The sequence below is a fragment of the Diabrotica undecimpunctata genome, chromosome 7 (assembly GCF_040954645.1).
Source record: "Diabrotica undecimpunctata isolate CICGRU chromosome 7, icDiaUnde3, whole genome shotgun sequence".
Lineage (NCBI taxonomy): Eukaryota > Metazoa > Arthropoda > Insecta > Coleoptera > Chrysomelidae > Diabrotica > Diabrotica undecimpunctata.
The window spans coordinates 35,030,524-35,055,277 of record NC_092809.1 but is presented as its reverse complement, the minus strand read 5'-3'; the positions used below and the strand labels follow the sequence as shown (position 1 = coordinate 35,055,277).

The following is a 24,754-nucleotide window of genomic DNA, read 5'->3' as shown; positions in this document are numbered from 1 at the left end:
GATTCCAGTATGTGACTGTACCCAAATAAAATTAACTTCAATGTTCATATTTTCTGCATGTTTTAGATGTTTTTAATGAGAATGAGTAGTGGATAATCACAGTAGAGTTGATTTAATGCCATTATAGAACTGAGAGAATCTGCAATAATGATATTTCCCTTTTAATTTTTGTTAACTATCAGAACTAGGGCTTTTAGTATGGCAAACTGTTCAGAAGAGAACGTTGTTGTATATCAAGGTAATTTTTAAGCTTCTGTATAATCTGATGGATATATTGCTGCCCCAGTGTCGTCTTCGTTTTTGGGAGCATCGATGTAAACTTTGAAACAGCTACCATATTTGCTTAATATTTTAAGAAATTCTTGATTAATTTGACTTGCTGGCGTTTCTGATTTATTTAGGTGAAATAAGCTGGTATCAGTAGTGGAAAGGCAAATTGTCCGCAGAGGAGGGTTTTTTTTAATTGGGAAGATATCGTAGGTGACTGGAAAATGGATAACTATTTCTAATATGTAGGTGTGTAGGCCGTAATAGAAAGGGTGCTCGATTAGATTTGAAGTTAGGAAACAAATTTTAAAGCGGTCAGTGAATACGTTGTGTGTAACTGGATTATCCTGATTAGATGATACTGCAGCGGCATTAGAAAGACTTAGATATTGCCTTCTAAACGCAAATGGGATTTCACCAGTCTCCCAGTATACAATTTGTATTGGACTTGTGTGGTGTGCTTCTTAGGAAATTCGAAGACCTGTATTTTGAATCACATCTATTGTTTTTAAGTATGTTTTTTGGAGAAGTTGTAACCGATTGAGACGTAGTCAAGTTTGGAAAGTACTAGGGCATTATAGATATGTACTCATGTATAAGAGTCGGCGACTCATTTTTTGTTTGCACGTGATCGTAACAAATTTATTCGAGGCTGACATGTCTTTTTTAAATATTCTAAATGTATCTTCCAAGTTAGTTTTTGGTCAAAGATCATACCAAGGAATCTATCTTTGTCTTCATATTTAAGCTGTCCTTCATTTAGATATAAGTTCTTCGGTTATATTTGGTGACTTTTCGTAAAACACACTGCTTTGATTTTGAGGGTATTGAACCAAAGTTCACTTACGAATGACCATTCTTTGAAATGATTTATAGCTTTTTGGACATGGTTATGGATGGTTGTTAAGTTCTTCCCTCTAAAGTATAACTAAATCATCTGCATATATAGCTTTTACATAAAAGGATATTTAATTTTTGCAGTAATGAAGTTCATAGCTACAAGAAACAGAGTAGTGCTAAGGTTCGGGCACTGTGTTATAACATTTTCTTGATTTCTTGTTAATGAATATACGCCGTCTACTCTAACTTGAAACTGTCTATTTTTTAATAAGTTTGATATGTATCTGATTATGTTACTTCTAATTTTCCATAATTGTTGGCTTTACTAATGTCGGTAAATATTCCGATACAGTATTGTTTAATTGCGAAAGCCTCATGTATTTCCGATTCTACATCAATAAAATTGTCTACAGTAGAACGATGTTTTCGGAAGCAACTCTGGGTATAATTAATTTCTTTGATTCCAGATACCACATACCAGAGTCTATTATTTATTATTTTCTCCCATCAGATTTGATTTTAATTTCTTTTATTAGGAACTGGAATTATTATTGAATTTCTCCAGGATTTTGGAAATACATTTTTCGAGAAGATTAGGTTGTAGATGCTGAGTAAGTATTCTTTAGATAGGCAGGTGAGGTTTTTGAGAAAACTATTGGGTATATATTATTATCTGGCCTAGGGCACGAGTTCTTACAGTTTTTCATTACCGTTTCTAATTCATCCATCGATATTGGAAAGTTTATTTCGTTGTTGTTTTGATCTTCATAATCGATGGTATATTTTCTTTCATTTCTTTTGCCTTGTATATCATTGAAGTTTAATATCCACAAATATTTAGTGTGAAGCATCACAAAAGAAAATAGCTTTAGACGTATTTCACTGGACTAAAATCTTTTAAACATAGTTATCGCCATAGTTTCATGAGAGATTGACAGTAAAGTTAATCTTGTCACTTAATAGGTGCATTTACAATTGACCGATAATTTATAAAATATTTCACACAGTCGTAATTGATCATAATTTATTTAATAATTCCGTCAAAAATGTCACTTTAAATAAATGATTCGGTGTGTAAGTTTTGGTAAATAGTTATATAAAAGTTATTTAAACAAAAAAACTTTTTATATGTTTGTTCTTGAAAATTCCTCATATATGTATTAAATATTTTATGAAGTAGGTACATAATAAATTTAAGTTTTAAAACGTGTGTGATATTTTAACAAAGCAATATTTATCTAGTTATTATAAGTTTATATTTTTATGGTACTTCTTAAAAAATAAAGATTCCACTATACATGCGTAAATTTAATGTCTAGTTAACACTACAATGTATAACTTTTTCAATTTTATTATGTAAATTTGTACTAATATGGAAACTATTTTCAAATGGTTCTCAACTTTTAAACATTAGTCGACATATTTTATTATTATGCACAAACGTTTGATAATTGAGGTATACTCGATATGTATCCACTTTTCTCCTTTTTTGTCTTCCAAGAATTTTCCATCGCAATAACAACAAGTACCACCTTCTTCCTTAGGATTGTCTGCTGCAATAAGTATCACATCATCATCATCACAAGAATCGTCTTTAAAACTTACTGATTCGGATTCGAAAGAGAAATCTGGAAAGATTGTCTTTTTCTTGGCCTGTTTTGACTTGTTTTGAGAAGAATTTATTTAAGTTTTTGAATCGGCTTTGTATGGAGACGAGGAAATAACACTAGTCAACAAATAAAAAAAAGCGACTGATGTTAAAACGGCTGTAGTCCTGATTGCAAATTCAAACACTAAAATTTTCCCCCACGTATATATTTTAAGGTATAGAATACATCAAATATTGATATTTATTATATAATTTCTTATATACTATATATACATACGTTCGGAGCTACAAACAAAAACTATAAGTCTTTTATAAACAAATTTTTTGCAGACGCTGATTTCTTTTTATACTCTGTATCACTTTCTCGCAGGAGGAACCAACAGTAATCTCCCATCATTTCCGCATCGCATCTTCCCTGGTAGCGTGGCTCCTTTCTCCTTGCTCGTCGCTGACCACAACCAAATTTTCCGGGAAAAAATTTAAATGGAAGAGCAGAAAGTGTAATATCAGAGACATGCGACAGCCCATTTTGCAGTAGTTTCTAAGTAGTTCCTCTACAACCTTTTTGGTAATTTTCTACTTGTTGGTTTGCCAACAACTCGAAAACATTTTTTTTTGAAAGATCTCCATGCAGATAACTTAACATCAATTAATTTTTTATTAAACTGTTGATCTCTTCTGATTTGTGGTCCTGTATATTTCAGATTTGTAGTCCAACAAATACCCCTTCTTTCAGCTTCGCGTCACTTTGTTTAGGAACAATTTGTTTAAGCTATTTAAACGCATATTCTTTATATAATGGTTTAACGACATTTTTAATCAATCCCAGTTTAATATGTAACGGAGGTAACAGAACGTTTTTGAGATCAAAAAGCGGTATATTGTATATTCTTTACGTTAACTTGACCTGGTATATATTGGTCTCTTGGAGCCCATTCTTTAACTTGGTTAACTGTGTTACTCTACTGTCACAAAGACAACGAAAACAACAAAATTTTAATCCTCACTGAAGACCTAGTAATAATCCGATGACTTTTAGGTCACCACATATTTGCCACTTATATGTAGTGTATATATAGTGTATCATCATTCAATCTTCGCTTATCCACTGCTGGACATAGATCTCCCTCATAATTTTCCATCTATTTCGATCTTGTGCCTCTTGCATCCAATTCCTATGACAACGTTTTAGATCGTCAGTCCAACGTGTTGGTGGACGACCTCTGCTTCGATAGGCATCATCTCTTGGTCTCCATTCCAGTATCCGCTTTGTCCATCTATTATCTGTCATTCGAGCCACGTGACCTGCCCAGTTCCATTTCAGTGTTGCTACTCTCTCTACTGCATCAGCCACTTCTGTTCTTTGTCGTAGCTGGCGATTTGGGATCTTGTCTCGTAGTGAAACGCCCAACATAGCACGCTCCATCGCCCTTTGACACACACGGATCTTTTGAACTATTCTCCTTGTCATGGTCAACGTTTCCGCACTGTAAATTAACACTGGCAAAACACACTGATTAAACGTTTTTCGTTTAAGGCATATTGGTATATCAGACGATTTGAAAATATGGTTCAGCTTGCCGAATGCTGCCCAAGTTAGTCTTATACGACGGAGAAGCTCAACGGTTTGGTTATCTTTTCCTATGTGAATCTCATGACCTAGGTATTTATAGGCCATTACCTGGTCTATGGATCTTGTTCCTAGGCATATATCTTCGCTGGCTACAAGATTTGTCATCATCTGGGTTTTAGATATTTTTATTTTCAATCCCCCTTCTAGCGAGGAAAGGTAGAGCTGATTTAAAAGTTCTTTTGTCTCATCTATCCTATCAGCTATTACTACAATATCATCTGCAAACCTTAGATGGCTAAGCTTTTCTCCGTTTATGTTGATGCCCTTGTCGGTCAGTTTTGCCCTTTTACATATATATTCCAAAAGCGTAGTGAACAGTTTCGGCGATATGGTGTCCCCCTGGCGTACTCCACGTTGTATCGGGAATTTCTGGGTTTGACGATCACCCACCCTAACACTGGCTGTTGCGTTTTGGTATATGTCTTTAATTATATTTATATACCGATAGTCAATTCGGCATTCTGTCAAGGCTTCCAACATTTTTTGTTGATTTACGGTGTCGAATGCCTTTTCATAGTCGACAAATATTAAAGCTAGTGGTTTATTATATTCAGTGCATTTTTCTATAAGATTTTTTATTACCAGTAGGTGATCGTTTGTTCCATAGCCTTTTCTAAAACCCGCCTGTTCTATGGGCTGATAAAATTCCAATTTATTTTCTAGTCGTTTCGTAACTATTTTTGTAAATAGTTTATAAATATGTGAAAGTAGACTTATGGGCCTGTAATTTCTGAGGTCGGTAGCATCCCCTTTTTTATGAAGTATGATAATTTCTGCGTTATACCACTGGGTTGGTGTTATTGCTTCCTGCAAACATCTAGTGAATAGTTTGGCAAGGACCTGCCATAATCTTTAATATAGTGTATATGTAGTGTATATATACGTGTTACATTTAGGATAAGCGACATACTTTCGTATGTTTTTATCATGTCAACTGCATGTGCAAGAGGAATAGATGGTCTTTTGTTGCCATTATGGTGCAGAACTGCTTTTAGACTTGATTTAGAAGAATCTATAAACAAACGCCATTCTTCTGGGTTATGTGCAAATCCTAATTTTTCCATAACACTATTTGGATTAACACCAATACACATTTTATCCTGCATAGTAAAAAACTAGGATAGCTTCTGGTTACGGTTCCTAAATATTGTAACTTTGGTTCCTCTGGCAATTCCATTGTTGTAATCTAAAACCTAAAAGTTCAGCATGTTCTTTGGACAAGTGAAGGTGTCGAACTAAATGAGGTGCTTTTTCGTCGCTTTCAGGAAGATAAGAATGTCCTTTTCTGATACATCATAGGGTTCACTTTTATCATCATACATTTTCAAATCTTCCTCCCAATTTGCCGAGTCCTGGAGCTGGTAAATCTTTTCCATGAACAACCGGTTTTATTGCTGAGCGAATATCTGAATATTCAATTTTATGCTTGCTTCTTCCTTGAAAACTTAGACTTTTTGTCATGCAGAAGTAAAAGTCGTTAAAATTATTTGTTGGTTTACGCCAAATCATCGGAACTGCAAGCGCTTGCCATTTAACCAATTATTTAGATTTGCTGCACAGGTTTGGCAACATATGTGAGGAGCCCAGTCCCAATCTTGATCGCCAATAACACACTCAAAACAATTTCTGCGATTTAGGAGTAAACTGACCACATATGTAGCAAAAACTATTCGCGGTGTTAACACAACCACGTTTTTAGACTTTGTACCTTTTTGTACTATCCCACCCACTTAGTTTAAAGTTGTTCTTTACAAGCGTCAACTAACTTTATTCCACACCGCGGATAATATCACCGCGCTAAACCAATACTGAGGTTGAGATTACCCGTGAATGTCGTACGGTTGGTTCTTTCTCCATATTGCCTGGAGTTCCAGGATGGTTTCCAACCGCCGCACTTGAGGAGGAACGAAATTTTTTTTTCGATTCCATCTTCTACCTACTTGGGGTGTTATGTATCCTCGCCTCACACTTAGCGAGATGTCCAACGGGGGCTATGTTATTGCTACCGTGCGTAGAATATTTGCCAGTATTCTACACATAGTAAGCAGCACCTCGAATATCAACAAAGATGCCGGCTCGTGAAGCCTTAGCGTGTAACCGAGTTTACACTCCGAGAGGTATAGGACTGCCGGCAGAGTGTCGTCTCTTTGAGTATCCCTGGATTGCAGAATAATTTTAAGCCCCTTCCAGTCTTTTATTTATTCTCGCAATCACGCTCTATAGCGAAGGGCTCACTCCGTACCGCCACCTTTCGTCAAATAATTTTAAATCCCGTAGGGACCTTTATTTATTTCCAACGAATGGTTTGGCGATGAAATGCTGCTTCAGCTCGTACGATTGAGGAGTAATTCTAAGTCCGCTTGGGCTTCTATTTACTCCTAACCGTCGGTGGTTTATCGAAACACTGGGGCAGTTCGACACGATCTGAAATAGTTTTAAGTCGATCTGACTTGTGTCTATTTGGAAGATCAATATCTCCCTGACCAGTGAGTGTCCTCTTTGAGCTGTTTATTGGCTTTTGTGAGATAATTACAAGTCTGTTTCCAGATTTTCCTTTATCTCAACAAAAAATAGTCAAACAGTCACAAACGCCGGTTTCCTACATTTTTTATTGTTTGATAACATCGAATTCGTGAGACCTCGTGTTTATCTAAAGACTTAAAGGGCTGTAGAACCTTCTTCGTGGTGAAGTCTTCGTAGTTCGATGAGGTTTTTACATAGGTGAGAAATAAAATGCAGAGGTTTCTTGAGATGTACTCAGCCAAAATAGGGCTTGACGGTATCAAGATTAAGATTAGCTTGATCCTGATCGGAAGGTACGTTACTTTTTATGCATTTTTTAGTTGCATGTCCGCAGCGATCTTCCGTCGGAAGGCCAATACAGTTGCAGTTAATGAGATCCCTTGTAATTGGCCGGCCAGAGTAACAATCTTCGCTGTGATTCGTCCACTCTGGCGACACGAGCTGCTTTTATAGCCGTTCCATACTTGTAGTATTTTCTGGAAATTCAAAAGGTCAAGAAACGACGGTAAAATTCTGGTATACGGATGCTATCTAAAAATAGATGCGACTGGGGGAGCAAATAAATTTAGAACTATAAAGGTTTTAACGGGTAGGATTGCTCATTAAGGATTACCTTTGGTTTATTCTATATTTAATGCGTTGGTCATGGACATTAGACATCCTAGTGTTGTCAAATTATGCAAAATTTTTGGAAAAAACGTTTATTTAATAACATCACGCTCTGATATACACTACCGAATATAAAATTAGGGTCACCCCGTAATTTGAATTTATTTCAGAAATTATTATCATGTTTTAACTATTTTCGGTTGTAAGATAGTTTACAAACGGATTGCTTAAAGAAAACAACGTTTTTGTCGTTTAAAGTTTATTAAAAATAATGGAAATGAAGAATTTTCCTTTAATATACTAAATATTGAAAAGGGACAATTTTAATTTGATGTGCTTTTTGTTGAAAAAAAGAAATTTTAAGAACTTCAGTAGCGAGTATTCCCTCCTCTGGCAGTGATAACAACTTGCAAACGACGAGGCATGCTTTGGATCAGATTTTGGATCACATCTGCGGAAGATTATTCCATTCTTGCACCAATATGTCGCAAAGCTCTCTCAAATTTCTGGGGGCCGGCACATGACTCCGTAAACGTCTCTTCATCTCATCCCAGACATGTTCTATGGGATTGATATCTGGACTGCGAGCAGGCCAAACAAATCGTGTGATTTGAACCTCGTTAAGATACTCAGTAACTATCCTAGCAGTGTGGGGTCATGCATTATCATGCATAAATGTTGCGTCGTCTCCAAGAATAGCCATAAACGGTAAAACATGGTCTTCCAGAATCTGTGTCAGGTACCTATGCGCTGTCAATGTCTCATTCTCGATAAAGACTAACTCCGTGCAAGCATCAAACGATATGCCTCCCCATGCCATAACTGACCCTCCACGAAATGGAAGACGCTCGGCAACACATGCTTGAGCATATCTCTCGCCTGGACGTCGCCACACTTTCGCTGAGCCCGTAAGACAGAATCTCGATTCCGATAAGATCGGAAAACAATACACGACTCCAATCCTTCATTGTCCAAGCCAAGTGTTGTCTCCTAACTGTCCATTCACTTATGTTTACATTTCTCACTTCTTGCAGATGATTTCGAAGAGAAACTGGCGTGACCGTTCGGTTTCTCAAAGCACTAGTTTCTCGCAGTTTCGCGCTGACCGTGGCCATCTTCTAACGCCGCCACAACAGAATTTATGCTCATTGCAATACACTGACAGTGATAACAATACACAAACAATTTACAATTGACGTTAAAACCATAGAAACAAAAACTGTGCTGATAACGGTTTTTAGGTATTAGGCTAAGGGGCCCTTTTTATCTCAAACGCTTGTCGAAACAACAACGACAACAATTTTTTTTTCAAAAAATCCATTACTAAACTATGTTACTACCGAAAATAGGTAAAACAGAATAATAATTTCTAAAATAAATTCAAATTACGGGGTGACCCTAATTTTATGCTCGGTAGTGTATTATATGACTGTTTTAAAATTTTTTTAATAAAATACTCATATTTTTTTTAATCATAACTCCAAAATCTTACGTGTTAGAAAGTTTTTACCGTCATATTCAGAGCAGCTTTCCGTTTAGAGAACAAAAATTAACAAAACACAGTATTTTGCATTCGAGTCACAAATTGGTTGTAAACTAGTGTAATTGTTGCTTTTTCAAGTGTCCTACTTCTTCAAGCTCCTTTCTTTTTTGAAAGGTTGGCACGAGTGTAATGTTTACGGGCTTAATAAATTCCATTTCATCTACACTAATACAGGCTATTTTCAACTACCTCAGACGCTTCTTTTTCAGTATTACCTTGTTCTGCAGCAAGGGCGTTTTTAAAAGCATGGGGATTTAGAGGAAATATTTCAGTCTTTTTAAAGCAATTAACGGTAATTGCTACAGTTTGCACTTTTTGTCTTTGCGCCTTTCTAAATAATTCAGCAATGACATAGTGTGTAATTGTTCTTTAAATTGACCTTAAAATAATCTCAAAACGTTCCTACAATAAGCTTTCAAGGATCCAATTAAAGTTTTATCTAAGGCCATCAGGTGGTGGCATGCATGGTGGTGGTAGCATGAGTGAGCAAGCACACTATATTAACAAAATTCTCCATTGCCAAACCTATCATTTCTAATTTTCGTCAATGTGAACACTGATAACAAAGATCGTTTTGTGATAGTTTCTCTTTTTTAATAAAATGTAGGAACAACTGTAAACATATGGGTTTGAATCCATCCACTTGGATGACACTCAATTTTTGAACAAGGAGGAGCACCCTTTTCCAGTAATATTGCGGTTTTTCTTGGAAAAATCAGATTTGTTCCTTCAGCACTCCTACATCAGAGTTCTATGACTAAAGAACATCTCTCTGCAAAGGTTACTGCTTCTACCTTCTTCGAGCATCTAAGCGCAAGAACATAATGGACCTTAGACTGAACAACACTTAACCCATTAAAACCCAAGACATTTTTTTTAAAAAAATAATATATACAAAAATAAGCTTTTGAAAAAAGTCGTGTCGACTTAATGAATTGAGAAATGGTTTGTTTGCATATAAGTACACAAGAAATTTTCAATATTATGGTTCATTTCATCAATATGTATTTAACTGGATTGTTGCTCATAGAAATTCTTTCAAGTAGATATATCATGCGCAAGCTCGTGTAGATATGTTAACAAGTCTTTAGCAGCTGCCAAAATCAGTTGTTCTCTAATATTATGAGGTTTTGCTGATTTTGCTAACGAAGTCAGATGATATTAGAGGCCAGCAAATTAGTAGAGTATAGCCATTGCTAAATGGCGTGCCCTCCAAGTATTAAACCTGGCAGGACCCTGGGCTACCTATCTCTTGACATACGCCCGTTAGTGAAACCTCTGCCACTACGAGTCCGACACCAAAGTGAATGTGCCACGGGGCGCGTACCAAAAACGTCCCGTGGGTCCCCCCGTGGGGTTACCACGACACGTCTACTATACACGACCCGCGGGGGCTCCACCTTCCCTAGCCAGTGGGATATAGTACTGTCTACAATTCATCCGATTTGTCAGTATCAACTATATAAGCCGAATACTAGGATTCCGAACCAGTTAGTGGCGATAAGAATGTTTTGAAGGTTGGAGACACTGTTTTTTATAGTTTGTTTAATATAATTTAAAATGACAGACGATAGGTTGTAAGGCTGCAAATTAATAAAAAATGGATTTATTATTGATAGTAAAAAATTCTGTGACAAGTTAAAAGTCTTACCTTTACTATTATTTAGATATCAACCATATTTGTGTAAAGACAGAATAATCGACTAACTAAACAAATATGAAATGATAAACTTAAAAAAGAATTTTATTTCATATACTAATCTAAATATAGTGTCGGTAGGAAACTTGTGAGGTACTTAATAATATTGTTCCCTTACAGTCTCAATCATTTAACAGGTCCCTAGTGCTCGATTACTACAAACCGTAACAACCAAACAACTGTATAAATGATTAAATTATGGTAATCAATTATCTTATTGTCAAACGTACAAATTTGATTCTGTTGTCGTAGTTCTCCTTATGGCCTGGTTTAGCTGGTGAGAAAAACGAAACCGAATAATTTGGAGATGAGTTTTACCTTGACAGTTCTTTTTTGAATCTATTATTAGGCCGAATAAAGTGCATCAGAAGTTTGTCGTGGAGTGTGTCACAGAGAATACCGGATATGTTATTAAAAATGTCCTTGACATCCATTATTAAAACAATTATTTTGTATTAAATTGTTAATTTATATGAATTATGGAGTATTTAAGATTCTATTACAGGAAATTTAATTAGATTCTTTGACTGTATTTCAATATACAGGGTTCCCCACTCAAAATAGTCCACCATGATATTTGAATTTGTGAAAATACTACAACAGGTCGATTTTTATTCGAAAGAGGATATCTTTTAACGATATATATATACCTGTCATTTGTTAACCCCCCCTCTTCAACTAGCACAAACCTGTAATTTTAAATAGGGAATATAAGGAAAAGTGGCGAAATGGTGCAGCAAAAATCGTTTCTGTTGTAAATTCTTTATATTTATCACAACGGCCAGTACGTTACAGTAAGCTCTAATTATTCTAATTTGGATATTTAAAAAGTTTTAGAGAAATACAAAGTTCAAAAGTCAAATATTAAAAAAAGAAAATAAGTGCCAATGAAGGTTCAAATGCGCACGGATTGGGAAATGGAACTAAATTAATGTTAGAAAAAACATTACAAAAGTCGTATTTATAATTTTCTGGAGTATTTATATCAGTACATTCTGCGTGATTGCACGAAGAATATAATACACATCTATACCATAGTTCTTTGTTTTTTCTTTTAACCCACAATACAATATGTCTCGTTAGGCGTAGCTGGTTTTTCTAATGGTGGTGGAATAAAGTCTAATTCAACATCATCTAATTCGTTTCCATCGATAATATCTGACAAATCAGTGTCTGTTACATCAGACAACTCTTTCTGTACTCTCTTCTTTTTTTTGTTTGCCTTTAAGTTTTTTTCTTTCTGGCAAGATATCTGGCGATTATTTATCAAAACATCTTCGAACAGTTGCCTTTCTTGCTGCTTTCTGCTCCTCCTTTCTCTTGAGATTCTTGTTTCTTAATTGTCTTTTTTGCTGGGCTTCCTCCACTTTATCTTCATTTGTGTGCTTGTAAGAATTTTTGATTGTTGCTTGAATTTCTGGTTTCAGTTTTCACTGTGATTGGAACAACATCCCTATTAAATTTATCGGGATCTAACGGACATACTACAGATGCACGAAAATCTGATACTGCCTTCTCCATTGTAGCAACTTTCGTTAATGCTTTATTTAACAGCTCAATGACGTCACTTTTGGATATTTTTTGATAGTCTAAAGAGAGAATAATAAGAGAATATAATCTTTAGATAAAGATTGTATTCTCTATCAAGTGCATTGTTTAAAGGATTAAAGAAAGCCAAGTGATGATCTGAGATGTGTAGTGGAAGTAACAACAAATAAATGTTTTTTTGCAAAAATTATATGCATCAATAGAAATATGGCTGGAGTGGTTATCCAGCACTATGAGAATAGGGTCAATTGATAGATCAACATGGGGGGAATATAATTTCCTGCAGCTCTTATGCAGAAAACGGCTGTGATACAATCGGCAGATATAGCAGATCCTACCTTTTTAGCTTTGACAATATTAAAAATTCTGTTTGGCTCAAATTTAAACTTGTCCATGGCTATTTTGACATTAGAATAAAATAGTGTTTTTGACTCTTTATTGAATGCAGGAATCCTTTTAAAACTTGTTTCTTCTGGTTGTCTTAATGTTACATTAGGATTCCTTTTTATAAACCCATATGATGATCTTTTCCGGCTAACCTGGCAATAAAAATGACACATTTATAAAAAATACACAACATTTTTTAAATAAATTATCAAATATTGAATTTAATTCAAATAATACTTTGGTAAGTTTTGACATAAATAGTTTATATTCGAATGTGCCATTAGATAAGACATTAAATATAGTCAAGACAAAATTAGAGAGTGATGATACATTGGCAACTAGAACAAGACTAAACATATCGGCTATAATGGAGTTAAAATACTCCATTATAGCCGATATGTACTGATAATACATATTTTCAACTAAATAATTAATTCTATAAACAAAATTTTGGTCTAGCTGTGGGCTCTAGTTTATCTCCATTATTAGCCGATATATTTATGAAAGATTTTGAAACAAATATTATTTCTAAACAAAATTTAAAACCCACAGTATGGTGGAGATATTTAGATGATGTATTCTCAATATGGCCTCATGGATCAGAGTTGTTGGACATATTCCTGAATGATTTAAACGATAAAGAAGAGACAATAACATTCACCATGGAAAAGGAATATAATAACACACTATCGTGTCTGGATGTTTTAATCTCTAAGAACGATACGTGATATGAGATTCAGGTGTATAGAAAACCAACACACACCATCAGATATTTAAATTTCAAATCAAATCACAATATTAATATTAAAAAGGGAATCATTAAATCCTTATACGATAGAGCCAAAATTACTTGTTCTAACGAAAATTCGTTCTTGGAGGAAAAATATTTGTTAACATCTGTTTTATTGAAAAATGATTATCCTTTATCGTTTATAAATAAGGAATTTTTAACAGTCGACCGAATAGAACTGAACAACTTAGAATGAGATCCTACAGCATACACAAGGAATAATACGAGGAAAATAACAATATCATACATAAAAGGATTATCAGAAAAACTTAAAAGGATAGGAAATAAATTCAACATTTCAACAACATTCAAAACAACAAACACATTGAGATCTACTTTGTCTTAAACTAAACTTAACAATGAACAAGAAAGGACAAAGAATTGCATTTATAAAACACCTTGTGAATGCGATCAGTTTTATTTAGGTAAAACAACAAGGCCATTCAATGTCAGAATAAGTGAAAATCAATCTTATATTCAAAATAGAGAATTTGATAGATCTCAAATATGTAAACAAACACGCATGGGATAATGAACATAGGGTTTAATGGAATGATTCAAAATGCAGTCCTAAAAGAAACGGATGGTAAAAAGAGAAAAAAAAAGCGGCTCTAATTATGCTAAATGAGACCAATTGTGTCGCAAATTCCTAGGCAGAATGTAGTAGGATCTGGTTATCCATATTAAGAGAGGAAGTTATTAAAAGGAAAGTATTAGTAATAGTAAGTATTAGTAAGTCAGCAACATAGAGGATACATCATTTATGTTTTTAAAATAACAAACATATAAAATCAAAATTTGGTGTTTATTGAAGGTAAACTAAATGCACGACCAAATACTTACCATGTCGGGATAGTATTATGAGGGTTTTTTCCTTGTTTTTCCCTCATAATTTACTATGGAATCACTAACAGGAGAATTTTACTGTCATTATGGCATGTGTTTAATTTTACATGCTATAATTTTTTCTGACGGATATTCTTAAGTTAAAGTTGATTTCATGTAATCGAATGAACTATTTTACAAGTAAAGTCGTCCCAGGAAAGCAACTCAACAATATTGGCAATATCATTTTAAAGTCGTCTACTTTAAAATGTATAATATATGTCTAAATTGTCAATATAAATTAGTCAGATAAAATTAAATTATTAGAAGAATTTTTCACCAAGTAACAAAAAAACAAAATTTGTTTAATTTACGAATGTTTGTATGTTAAGAACGATTTCTGAAGTGGAAATTGAAACGTCAATAAAAGTACTTTAACCTTTAATTGTGGCTTATTCCCATCTAAATGGGAATATTGAAAATTATTCCCGTTTCCCTGATGTCTTGACGTCATTTATGATTACATACAGAGCGTTTTGTAAATATTCGTTAGTATATGTAAGACTCATACTTTAAAAGGCATTTTGTTTTTGGTCACTAGGACACTGTGAATAAAAGTCATAATTTTTACCGTCAACTTAATACAAGTTTTATTTAAAAAATTAATTTCTACATAAAAACTGCTAATTTATTAACATTTTAGTTCAATATTATCTTAGCTACATTTCTTATTTCAAACATTTTTTTGTTTGCCCCCCCCCCCGGTGAGGGGGGTTTAGGGGAAATCTCGGGCTGGGAGTGACAAACTTTTGTACTTTTTGTTGGGGGCCTAAAATTGACATTATCAGCAAAATTGAGCTTGTTCGTCTCAGTTTTAGAGATAAAATCCCTAACGATTGTACTATTAAAGTAGTATTTTTTTATTTTATATTAAATTTTGAATCTCAATAACAATTTTACATGTATTCAAATTTTGTTACCCTTTTATTATTATTATTTGTCACCACGTTTATTATACGTGATGCCGCACGTATCAAAAGTGGATTCGATTGATAAAATGTACACAGTATCCCAAATTTGTAGCCTCCTAAAATTGGACAAAATACCGATTTTGAAAACATCGTTTTGTATCTGGCTCGTAGTTTTACCATCGAGGGACGTCCATGTTCTTTTTTAAATCTCCTTTTTGTTTAACTGTATGATATTTATTACTCGGTTGTTTTCTAATGTGACCCTTATCAACCTTTGTCCATTTCCGTTAGTTTCTTTATGCGTATTGTTTTTTTCTGCAACTGCTTTTTCTTCTAGTTTTCTTGCTGTTACTATATGAGTGTGTATGGCTAGTTTTTGTTTTAAAAAGTTGCCCAGTGTACTTTTTAAATTATTTGCATTCATCATCATCATCGAATCCTTTTATTGCTGGTGGAATGTTGACCGCTCTTACTTAGAACTCTTTGATTCGCTTATCGCGGGGAATCACTCCGCATTCGTCTTGTGTATTATCAAAGTTTGTTGTATGCCTTGGTCTATTGTTGTATGCCTAGGTCCCTCTAGTTTCTCACTTTCAGGATTTTTGATAGGTCTTTCCCTCGATCTTTCAGTTTTTGGCTTCCATCTGGTGATCTTCTTAATCATTGGTCGTGTTTCCTTCTCTCTATGTGTCCCATCGATCTGACTTTGCGTTTTAATTAAACTATATCTTTTCACTTTAACATGTCTCTTATTTCATGGTTTATTTTTCTTACCATTTTTTGGTTTTCCATTCTCATCGAGCTCATAACTCTTCTTAGGATTTTCTGTTCGAATATTTCTAATCTCTATCCATAAGGCACGTTGTTACAGCTGTGTATGTAAATAAGGAAACTCCCTTAAATCAGATTGACAAACCATTGTATCGATCAACTTTCTAACTTTGTACATTCACAGAAGGTCGCTTTCAGCGAAAAATGAAGAGTTTTACTGTTTTCGCAGATATAGATCCATGAACTTCGTGAATCTGAATAAGCATCGAACGACCGCTCAAGAGATGGAGTGACAACCTTCATGATGGAGGAAGAAGAAGAAGAAGAAGAAGATCCATGAACGGTCTGAAAGAGAATCCAATAGCATTATACTTTGCATTAAAGACAGCCCTCCTAGATTTTCCTGAACTCACGTGGTGCACACTCAATTTCATCAGAATTCAATACAGTCGATGTCAATATCTATTGCATACATTAAATAAACTACCATCTCTTTCATACGGCTGCGGTGGGGTTCTTAATATCAAACAAATAAAAGAAAATAACAAAATTTACAGATTTCCCTGAACATTTGGGATAATTAAATGGATACAATTACTCTGTTATATGGATGTGGAAGCTAGGTAATGACGCAAAGAGATCACTTTAAAATCGAAGCTAGCCAAATATTATTTTTCACAAGAGTAAAAGTTGTTACAAGGCTTAATAGACAGAGAAATGAAGACATAAGTTAAGAACTGAATATCAGCTTGATCAGATTTTGTGTTTGCGATATCTTAAATTAAAATCCATTAAAAACAAATTATTCTTTTCCAGATGTGCCATTCCAGAATGTGATCACAACGGTACAACGTATGAACCAGATTGGCTACCAGCGGCTGTGCCATATAAAAATAAGCTTCCAGAGAAATGTAAAAGATATGAATACACAGGTGTTGATGGAAGCTGCAATCCCGAAGATTTTGATCACACGAAAGAAATATCATGTTCTTCTTATGTGTACCAGACTAAGGAATGGAGTATTCTTCAAGAGGTAAGCGTTTTGTGTATCTAGATAATAAAGTTTAAAATTTAAAATCCCAAAATTCAGAATACATTTTTAATGTATTATGGATTTCGTTTAAAATATATATAGACACAAAATAAATTAAAAAACATTTCTTTGACAAACAAAGTTAATGGATTGTGGACAAAAAAAGAAGTTACATAAAAACTAGAATGTTAAACAATTAATTAAAACTAGAAAGTAAATATTCGTTTATATTATAAAAATGACTACGTTAAAGAATGATTTGTAGTTTGTTTTGAAATATTTTATGTCCCATATTCTAATTTTACAAATTTGGGAACCTTAAGGTATTTTTTTGAGCGTTCACGCTAATTTTTCTCAAATGCCAAACATTATTTACTTCTACAATTGTACAAGGTGAGTTTTTAGTGAGACAATATTCGATAATTCCAGTATGGTACAGAATATCCAAAACAGTTATTTAGAAAAAATGGCAATGATATTCTCCCGGTTTGGATAATCTGCCGAATTCTCTAGGGTGATTAGTGGTTTAACTATGTGGTAAAGCAAACATGCAATGTCTTAAACAGGACACCCTCTATATTTTTTTATATTTAAATTCCTCTCATAATCACTCTTTTTACAATATGCACTTTCATACTACTATACAGGATATTTAGCGAGTTACGACCATTTTATTTCGAAATCGTTATGAAATAAACACACTGTATATACTGAAGGAATAAATAAATAATTATTCATTTTACATAATTAGGTAAACAATATGTTCTAGTCTTCAAATTAAGGTTAACAGAAATAATTGACAAATACTTGTATACAGGGAAACTATAAAAAAATTACGATTTTCTCATACTTTTTATGTGTACAACCCTATATTTTATTTTTAAAAGATTACATTTATGGTACTCTTCCATTTTTATGAAGCATTTCCTATACCTAAACTCATTACTTTCCGAGGTATTTTTAGTTTTCTTTAGTGAATTTCCCTGAAATTGAGTGAATACCTTCAATTTTTGTAAGTAAAAATAACTTGTCTTGTGTAATAATATAACAAAATTATTCTTATTTAATAAATAATTAATACGGAACATAAGTCAAAACAGTAGGCTTTAAAAAATGACAGTTTTCATATGGCCTTTTTAATCAGTCTGTGTGGCTTGTCTTTAATTTTAATAATCAATTTTGCTGGAGAAGAATTAACAGATATGATCTGGGTATTAGGAGAAAGTTCGAGGAATTGCCTGCTTGCATCTAGAATATATGAACGAACAGCTAAATCCTGAACGGAGGAAGCCGAACGTATGAGTTTTTGAAAGATTAATGAATCGTTTTGTTCGTGTTGGGTCAGTTGGATATGAAAAAAAAAATGGGAGAACCAAAACTTTTGTAAGTGAAGAAAAGGAATATAGTGTACTGTTAGCTACTACTGTGGATCCCCATATGAACACTCTGACATGAAATTTCACGGCAACATGACATTTTAACCTCGGAAACGTTTTTTGGATGGTGCTAGAAAGGTCACCAATGGAGACACTGCGGACGGCAGCCAGATGGTTGGTGGAGAGAAACTAGCTTTTGGAACCGAGAATGGGTCCAATGGACGAAATAAGTAAAGATATGACAGGATAAGAAGTATTAGAAAAGATACCAAAATAAACAAAAAGATAGATGGGTAAAATTACCAAAGATAAGATAAGATAGGAACAGGGCGCCACTTAATTTTTTTGGGTTTAAGGAGAAAATTAAGAAACCCTAGAAAAGAAAAAAGATAAGGAAAAATATTTTGGTTCTGGGACCAAATCCAAGGAAAGATACCGACAGTGAATTATGAAATAAATTTGGTCAACACACTATATAAACAAAAAATAAATATATTAGGTGGACTCCGTCCACCTACTTACCGACGAAACTGAATCAGCCTGATCTTTCTTCTGGTCGAAGGTATAATAATAATTTAGTATAATAAGCAAATATTCAGAGTTATTGTTATATCAGAAAACTTGTTAGGAGTCGACAAATAAAATTCATACATAAAACAAAAACAATATATTCAACAACACAATGATATAGGCAGCTGAATATACGCACAAGTAATTAAAAATGCACCACCAATTGATCAATGGTTGTATACATATAAAAAATACAGAGTATTATGATTGATAAATACCTCTACAAATACAATATAATGGAATCGTACACAAATTAAATTATCAGCGAAGAGAGTCTGATGCTATATAAAAATATTCAACTAAAGTTGATTAAAGAAAGTCTCTCTTTGCTGTTTAATGGGCATATCTCGAGATACTGGATATAGTAAATATAAAACGAATAACAAATAACACAAAGTTAATTAAAGTTTAATTCAAAGAATACGACAAGATTACAGAAATAAAAATTTAATCAACTTTAATTTTCTGTTCGCACTGTTGTTTAATGATTAACGGAGAATTAAATGTTCGTAATTATTCTTTATTAGAATTTTTTAGTAGCTGATGGAAAGTTCGTAAGAAAATATTAAATGTTCTTTAAATTGAATGCAAAAATCAGTAGTTACTCTTAACTACAGGTGAAGACATGGATGAACGTAGATTCGCCCAGATAATTAAAGATAATATGATACCATAACCATACCATATTATTCGCCCAGATAATTGAAGATACTAGGATTATGATAACTTACAGTAATTCTCGATGACTGCTACACTGCACTGAAGCTATATACTATACTTGTACCAACTACGGAAGTTATTTAAATTAAAAGGTAGTTTATACCAATATTTAATCTAATATGATATTAGATTAAAAGAAGTCAAATATAGAAGTGTATACACACTTAGAAAAAGAAAATGCTCAGAGACGGTAAGGTAACGAGCGGCTGTCCTCAAAGATCGCCCAACTAGAAGTGGTGTGCCTCTCTTAAAATTTCACAAGCTTCCCCAAAAAAGGGGGCATATCCCCCACTTTAAAATGACAGCTCAGCCTGTATGTATTTCTAAGAAGGTAAAAAGTTCGAAAGGTTCGAGGTAAAGAACGGAACTAGCAATTGGAAACGTGAGAAACATAAAACTGTCTGAATTATGTTCTCTCAAAAAATTACTATGACGTGTCATCGACGATGTTTACCAAATTTATCAAAAAAAAATCTCCTGAAACCTGAAAGAATTAACCGAGGATTAACGAGAATAATAAGTCGGACGTTCCGTCTTTTGAGATAGTCGGTAAATTCCAATAAAATTTCGTAATGGTAAACCGACCACCCGCGTATATATTTGCAATTACGGCCATCGGCGTCTCAGCAACAGGGGTAAAAGAATTAAAAATTATTTAATATTCTAATTATAAAAAAAAATGTTACATTAGTCAAACTTCCGTCGTAAAAATTCTCCGTAAACATAAAACACATCCCTATGTGCATACAGTTACACCAGGAATTGACAGTCTATGATTATCATCGCAGATTAGCTTTTTGTCAATGGTCTAGCATAGCGACCCTTTTTTTAGATTATGTGTTTTTTTAAGATGAGGCTACATTTCACAAAAATGGAACAGTAAATCGGCATATTTTTCATTACTATGTATCAAGCAATCCCTACTTTATTAACAGTCATGGTTAAACTAGATGGTCTATAAATATTTGGGATGATATTGTTGAGGATTATGTGATTGACCCATATTTTTTTATATCTGGATAGCCCACTGTATATCTGGATTTTCTGAATAATCATTTGCCATTACTACTGCAAAATGTTCTACTTAATATTAGATAAAGAATGTGGTTTTTACACGACGGTGCTCCAGTTCATCACACTGTTCTTTCTCACATCACATTTCTACCTATACAAATTAAAGGTATTCCCGAAATTTGAAGAAAACTAAAAATATCTCGGCAATTAATAAGATTAGGTATGGGTAATGCTCCATAAAAATTGAAGATTAATATTGTAACGAAAAAGCTAACAGGAGTAAAGCTAATCGTTTACCAGGAGTTTGCGATGAACACGTTGCTCAATTCGGAAGCTTCATTGGAGGTGGGTGAGGATGAAGTTAAGAGAAAAGTAACGACAACAAATGAGCGATAGATAAACGATCAATAATAATTAGGTAAAACTTTGACACAAAAAAAGAAACACTGAAAACAGCTAAACTGCAAAATAAAAATTCACCAATAAGTCTTAACTAGAGACATAACAGGACTCAAGAAAAAATTAATCACCCATAGATCGACATTTCACTTAAAGACGTCAAGATCACTTCAGAAAACGCATCAAAGAATTATCAATACAAAACTATAAAAATCGACATATTTGCTCATAAGCTGAAAAAAAAAAATGATCTGTGTATTCAATAAAATTCTTCAAAAAGATTTATAGCGTCTCTAAAATATTATTAGTTAAGTAAAATAATAAGTCAAAAAAATATTAACAAATACCCGCTAATATCAAAAATTGGCAAACATGTATTTATTAAATACTCGAAAAAAAATTAACTTCGACCACATTGTCGTCAAAATAACAGGTTGCAGTCTTTAAATGAACTGAAATAAAACTTAATTTGCAAATTAATTTAATTTAAACTTTAAATTTCTAAACGCAAAAAATTGACAAATAAATGAATATTTGACTACAACCTGAAATCGAATCAATAAAAGACCTTTGTTTTGTTTTTACTAAAATTAAATTACACTAAATGTAGAAATGTTTATCATTCCTTTTCTTTATAAATGAATAAAGATAAGAGTAAAGACAATCCTGAAGAGATCCTGAAAAAAGCTCTTGAGGTCGAAACAGCTGGAATAAAGGTACTTATATGGAGTTACCCTTAACAACATTAGATATGCGGACGACACTGTGATCTTAGCCGAAAACAGTACGGTCTAACAATGAACGTCAAGAAGATGAAATTTATGAGAATATCCTAATAAACGGAACCAACGTCGAACAAGTGGACAAATATGCATATCTAGGAACACTGATTCACTCCGCCAATGATTACATTCAGGAGATCACAATCAGAATAGAAAAGGCTAGAGCAAATTTCATCAAAATGAGAAGAGTGCGATGTATAAGGGATTTCAAATTGGAACTAAGAGTTAGGTTGGCGAGGTGCTATGTTTTTTCGACTTTGTTTAATGGAATGGAATCTTGGACATTGACTGCGATATAATAAAAAAAACTGGAATCATTCGAGCTGTGGGTGTATAGAAGAAATCTGAAAATATCGTGGACGGAACAAGTCACAAATAAAGAGGTTCTGAGAAGGATAAATAAAGAAATAGAAATTTTAAATACCATTTAAACAAGAAAATGGGAATATCGCGGACATATTACACGTGGAGAAAAATATACCTTGGTCCAACTGATTATACAAGAAAAGATCCAAGGAAACTGCAACCTAAGAGGTTGGTACGGATGTACATCAAATGAACTTTTCAGAGCAGCCATCTTAAAAGTCCGTATAGCTGTGATGATTGCCGACCTCAGCTGCCGAGATTGCACTTGAAGGAGAAGAATTTTTTCAACTGCAGCTGTGACTCCTGTTCTTCTTCTTATTTCTAGGTTTGATAATTTATCTCTAATGGTAACACTTCTAGATATTTATTATTAATGGGTCTTATCATAGCGTGTTATGTAAATCTTCTTTTATTTATTGTTTTTTTATTCTCCAGAGTTACTGTTTTTGCACTATATGTAAGGACCGGTAAAACATATTGTACAAAAACCTTTTTTTTTTAACAAACTGGAATATTATACTTGAAAATGTTGTTCAATTTACCAAAGGCAGCCCATGTGAGACGTATCCTTTGTATGTGCGTTATCTGATTATCTCAGCCTAAGCGAATCTAATGCCCTACTTATTTGTAAGCTAAGAGGTCTCCCAATAAAAATGTCCTGATGTTTTTTTTTAAACGAAAACGGTAAAAATTGCTGTAAATAAAAAAAAAATTATTTCAAAATATAATAGATAACAATTATGTTCCGAATAACACATCATTCAAATGTCCACCGCGACTACGTTTGCAGGAGCGAATCCGATGAACCCAATTTTCAGTCACTTTCAGTCTTCAATAGATTGTGGTTTGTTGACATAGACCAATGACTTAACATAGCCCCATTAAAAATAATCCAACAGTGTTAAATCGCAGCTTCTTGGAGGCCAAGCATCTGGTCGAAGTTGCTGAATTCTTCTGGGATCTCTGGCATCAAGAGAAATCAATATTTCTGGAAACTTTTCCTTTAATAAATCAATGGTAGGGGCAGTAGTGTGACATGTGGCACCGTTGGAAAAACATGCCACCCAAATCCATTTCATCCAACTGAGGCCACAAAAAATCCGTTATCAACGTTCGATACCTTTCACCGTTGACTGTTACACCATGTTCGAAAAAATAAGATCCGATGATGCCACCATGCCATAAAGCGCACCAGACAGTGACTTTTTCTGGATGCAAAGGCTTCTCAAGAATTTCATGTGGATTATTTTTACTCCAAAAACGACAATTTTGCTTAATCACAAAGCCGTTTAACCAAAAATGAGCTTCATCGGAAAAGATTATTTTTTTTAATCGCCATCATTTTCGAGTTTGTCTAGAGCCCAATCAGCGAACAAACGACGCTTATGATGGTCAAGTGGCTTCAGTTCTTGAGTCAGAACAATCTTGTAAGGGTGTAGGCCTAAATCTTTTCTCAGAATTCGCCAAGTTGTCATTCTGGTGAGTCCAAGTTCTTGAGAACGACGATTTACGGACACATTTGCTCTCCGCTACACTGGCTCTTACAGCAGCAATATTGCCCTGAGTTCTTGCATTTCGGCGTCTAGTAGGTGGTTTCGTATCGTACAGAGTAAATTCACGTTCAAACTTTTCCACGATTCGACGAATTACACGCACATCAGGACGATGATTTGGTCCATAACTTTCACGTAATGCACGATAGGTCTTCACAAAAGAACGATTATTAGCATAAAATTTTAGGATAATTTCCAGACGTTGTTCAAGCTTATATCTTGCCATGGTAATTCGTTAGAGTATACTAAATACAAAGGTCAACAAGTGACAGTTATACCATTTTCAAAACGGCCGCTATGACATTTCAAAAACAGGACGTCTCTATTGGGAAATCTATTACTTGGTCGATGCTATACAATATGGCTTTCAATCTGAATTTTATTGCTGACTACAAATTTGGTCATAAATTTTGTCTTTGAGGTATTAATTTTAAGACCAATTGCTTTTGATGGTTCATAGAGCGTTTCCAGCATTTTTGTAGCCGAACGAGTTAGTAAGTGTTCATTCAGCTGCCTACTCTAACCTAGAGAATACCGTTTAGTTAGTTTTGGCCGGGTATTTAATTTTTCCGATGCCACACATATCTTAGAGAGAGTTTTCTCCTCGGTTAATTACAAAATTGTTATTTAAAAATCCTTAATAAAAGTTATACAATTAAATACCCTTTCGGGCTACATCACAGAACGTTTTCAGACTAAAAAGTCCATCACCAGTTTATTATTACCAGGTATACATGAGTCAAGTCACTAAATATCTGGTCAAAAACACTTAGAAAGTTACAAAATTTGTTGTATGTTACATTATTGTTCAAAATATGTTGTGATGTTAAAGTATTTAACAGATACCCTGCATGGCAACGTAAGACTCCGAATAGGGGTTGTTGCTGACACTCAGACCTTGTCTGAATGGGTTCTAGATGGTAAAT

At 33.9% G+C, this 24,754-nt stretch overlaps 1 protein-coding gene across 2 annotated transcripts in view; it reads left to right on the top strand.

Moving 5' to 3' along the window:
* The window catches only part of LOC140445182 (organic cation transporter protein-like), an 86,445-nt gene that overhangs the window by 18,916 nt on the left and 42,775 nt on the right, over positions 1–24,754 (top strand). For both annotated transcript variants that reach the window (XM_072537058.1, XM_072537057.1), the window contains exon 3: positions 16,832–17,048. In XM_072537058.1, coding sequence (XP_072393159.1) covers positions 16,832–17,048 — 217 coding nt within the window. The remainder of the gene's footprint in view (positions 1–16,831; positions 17,049–24,754) is intronic.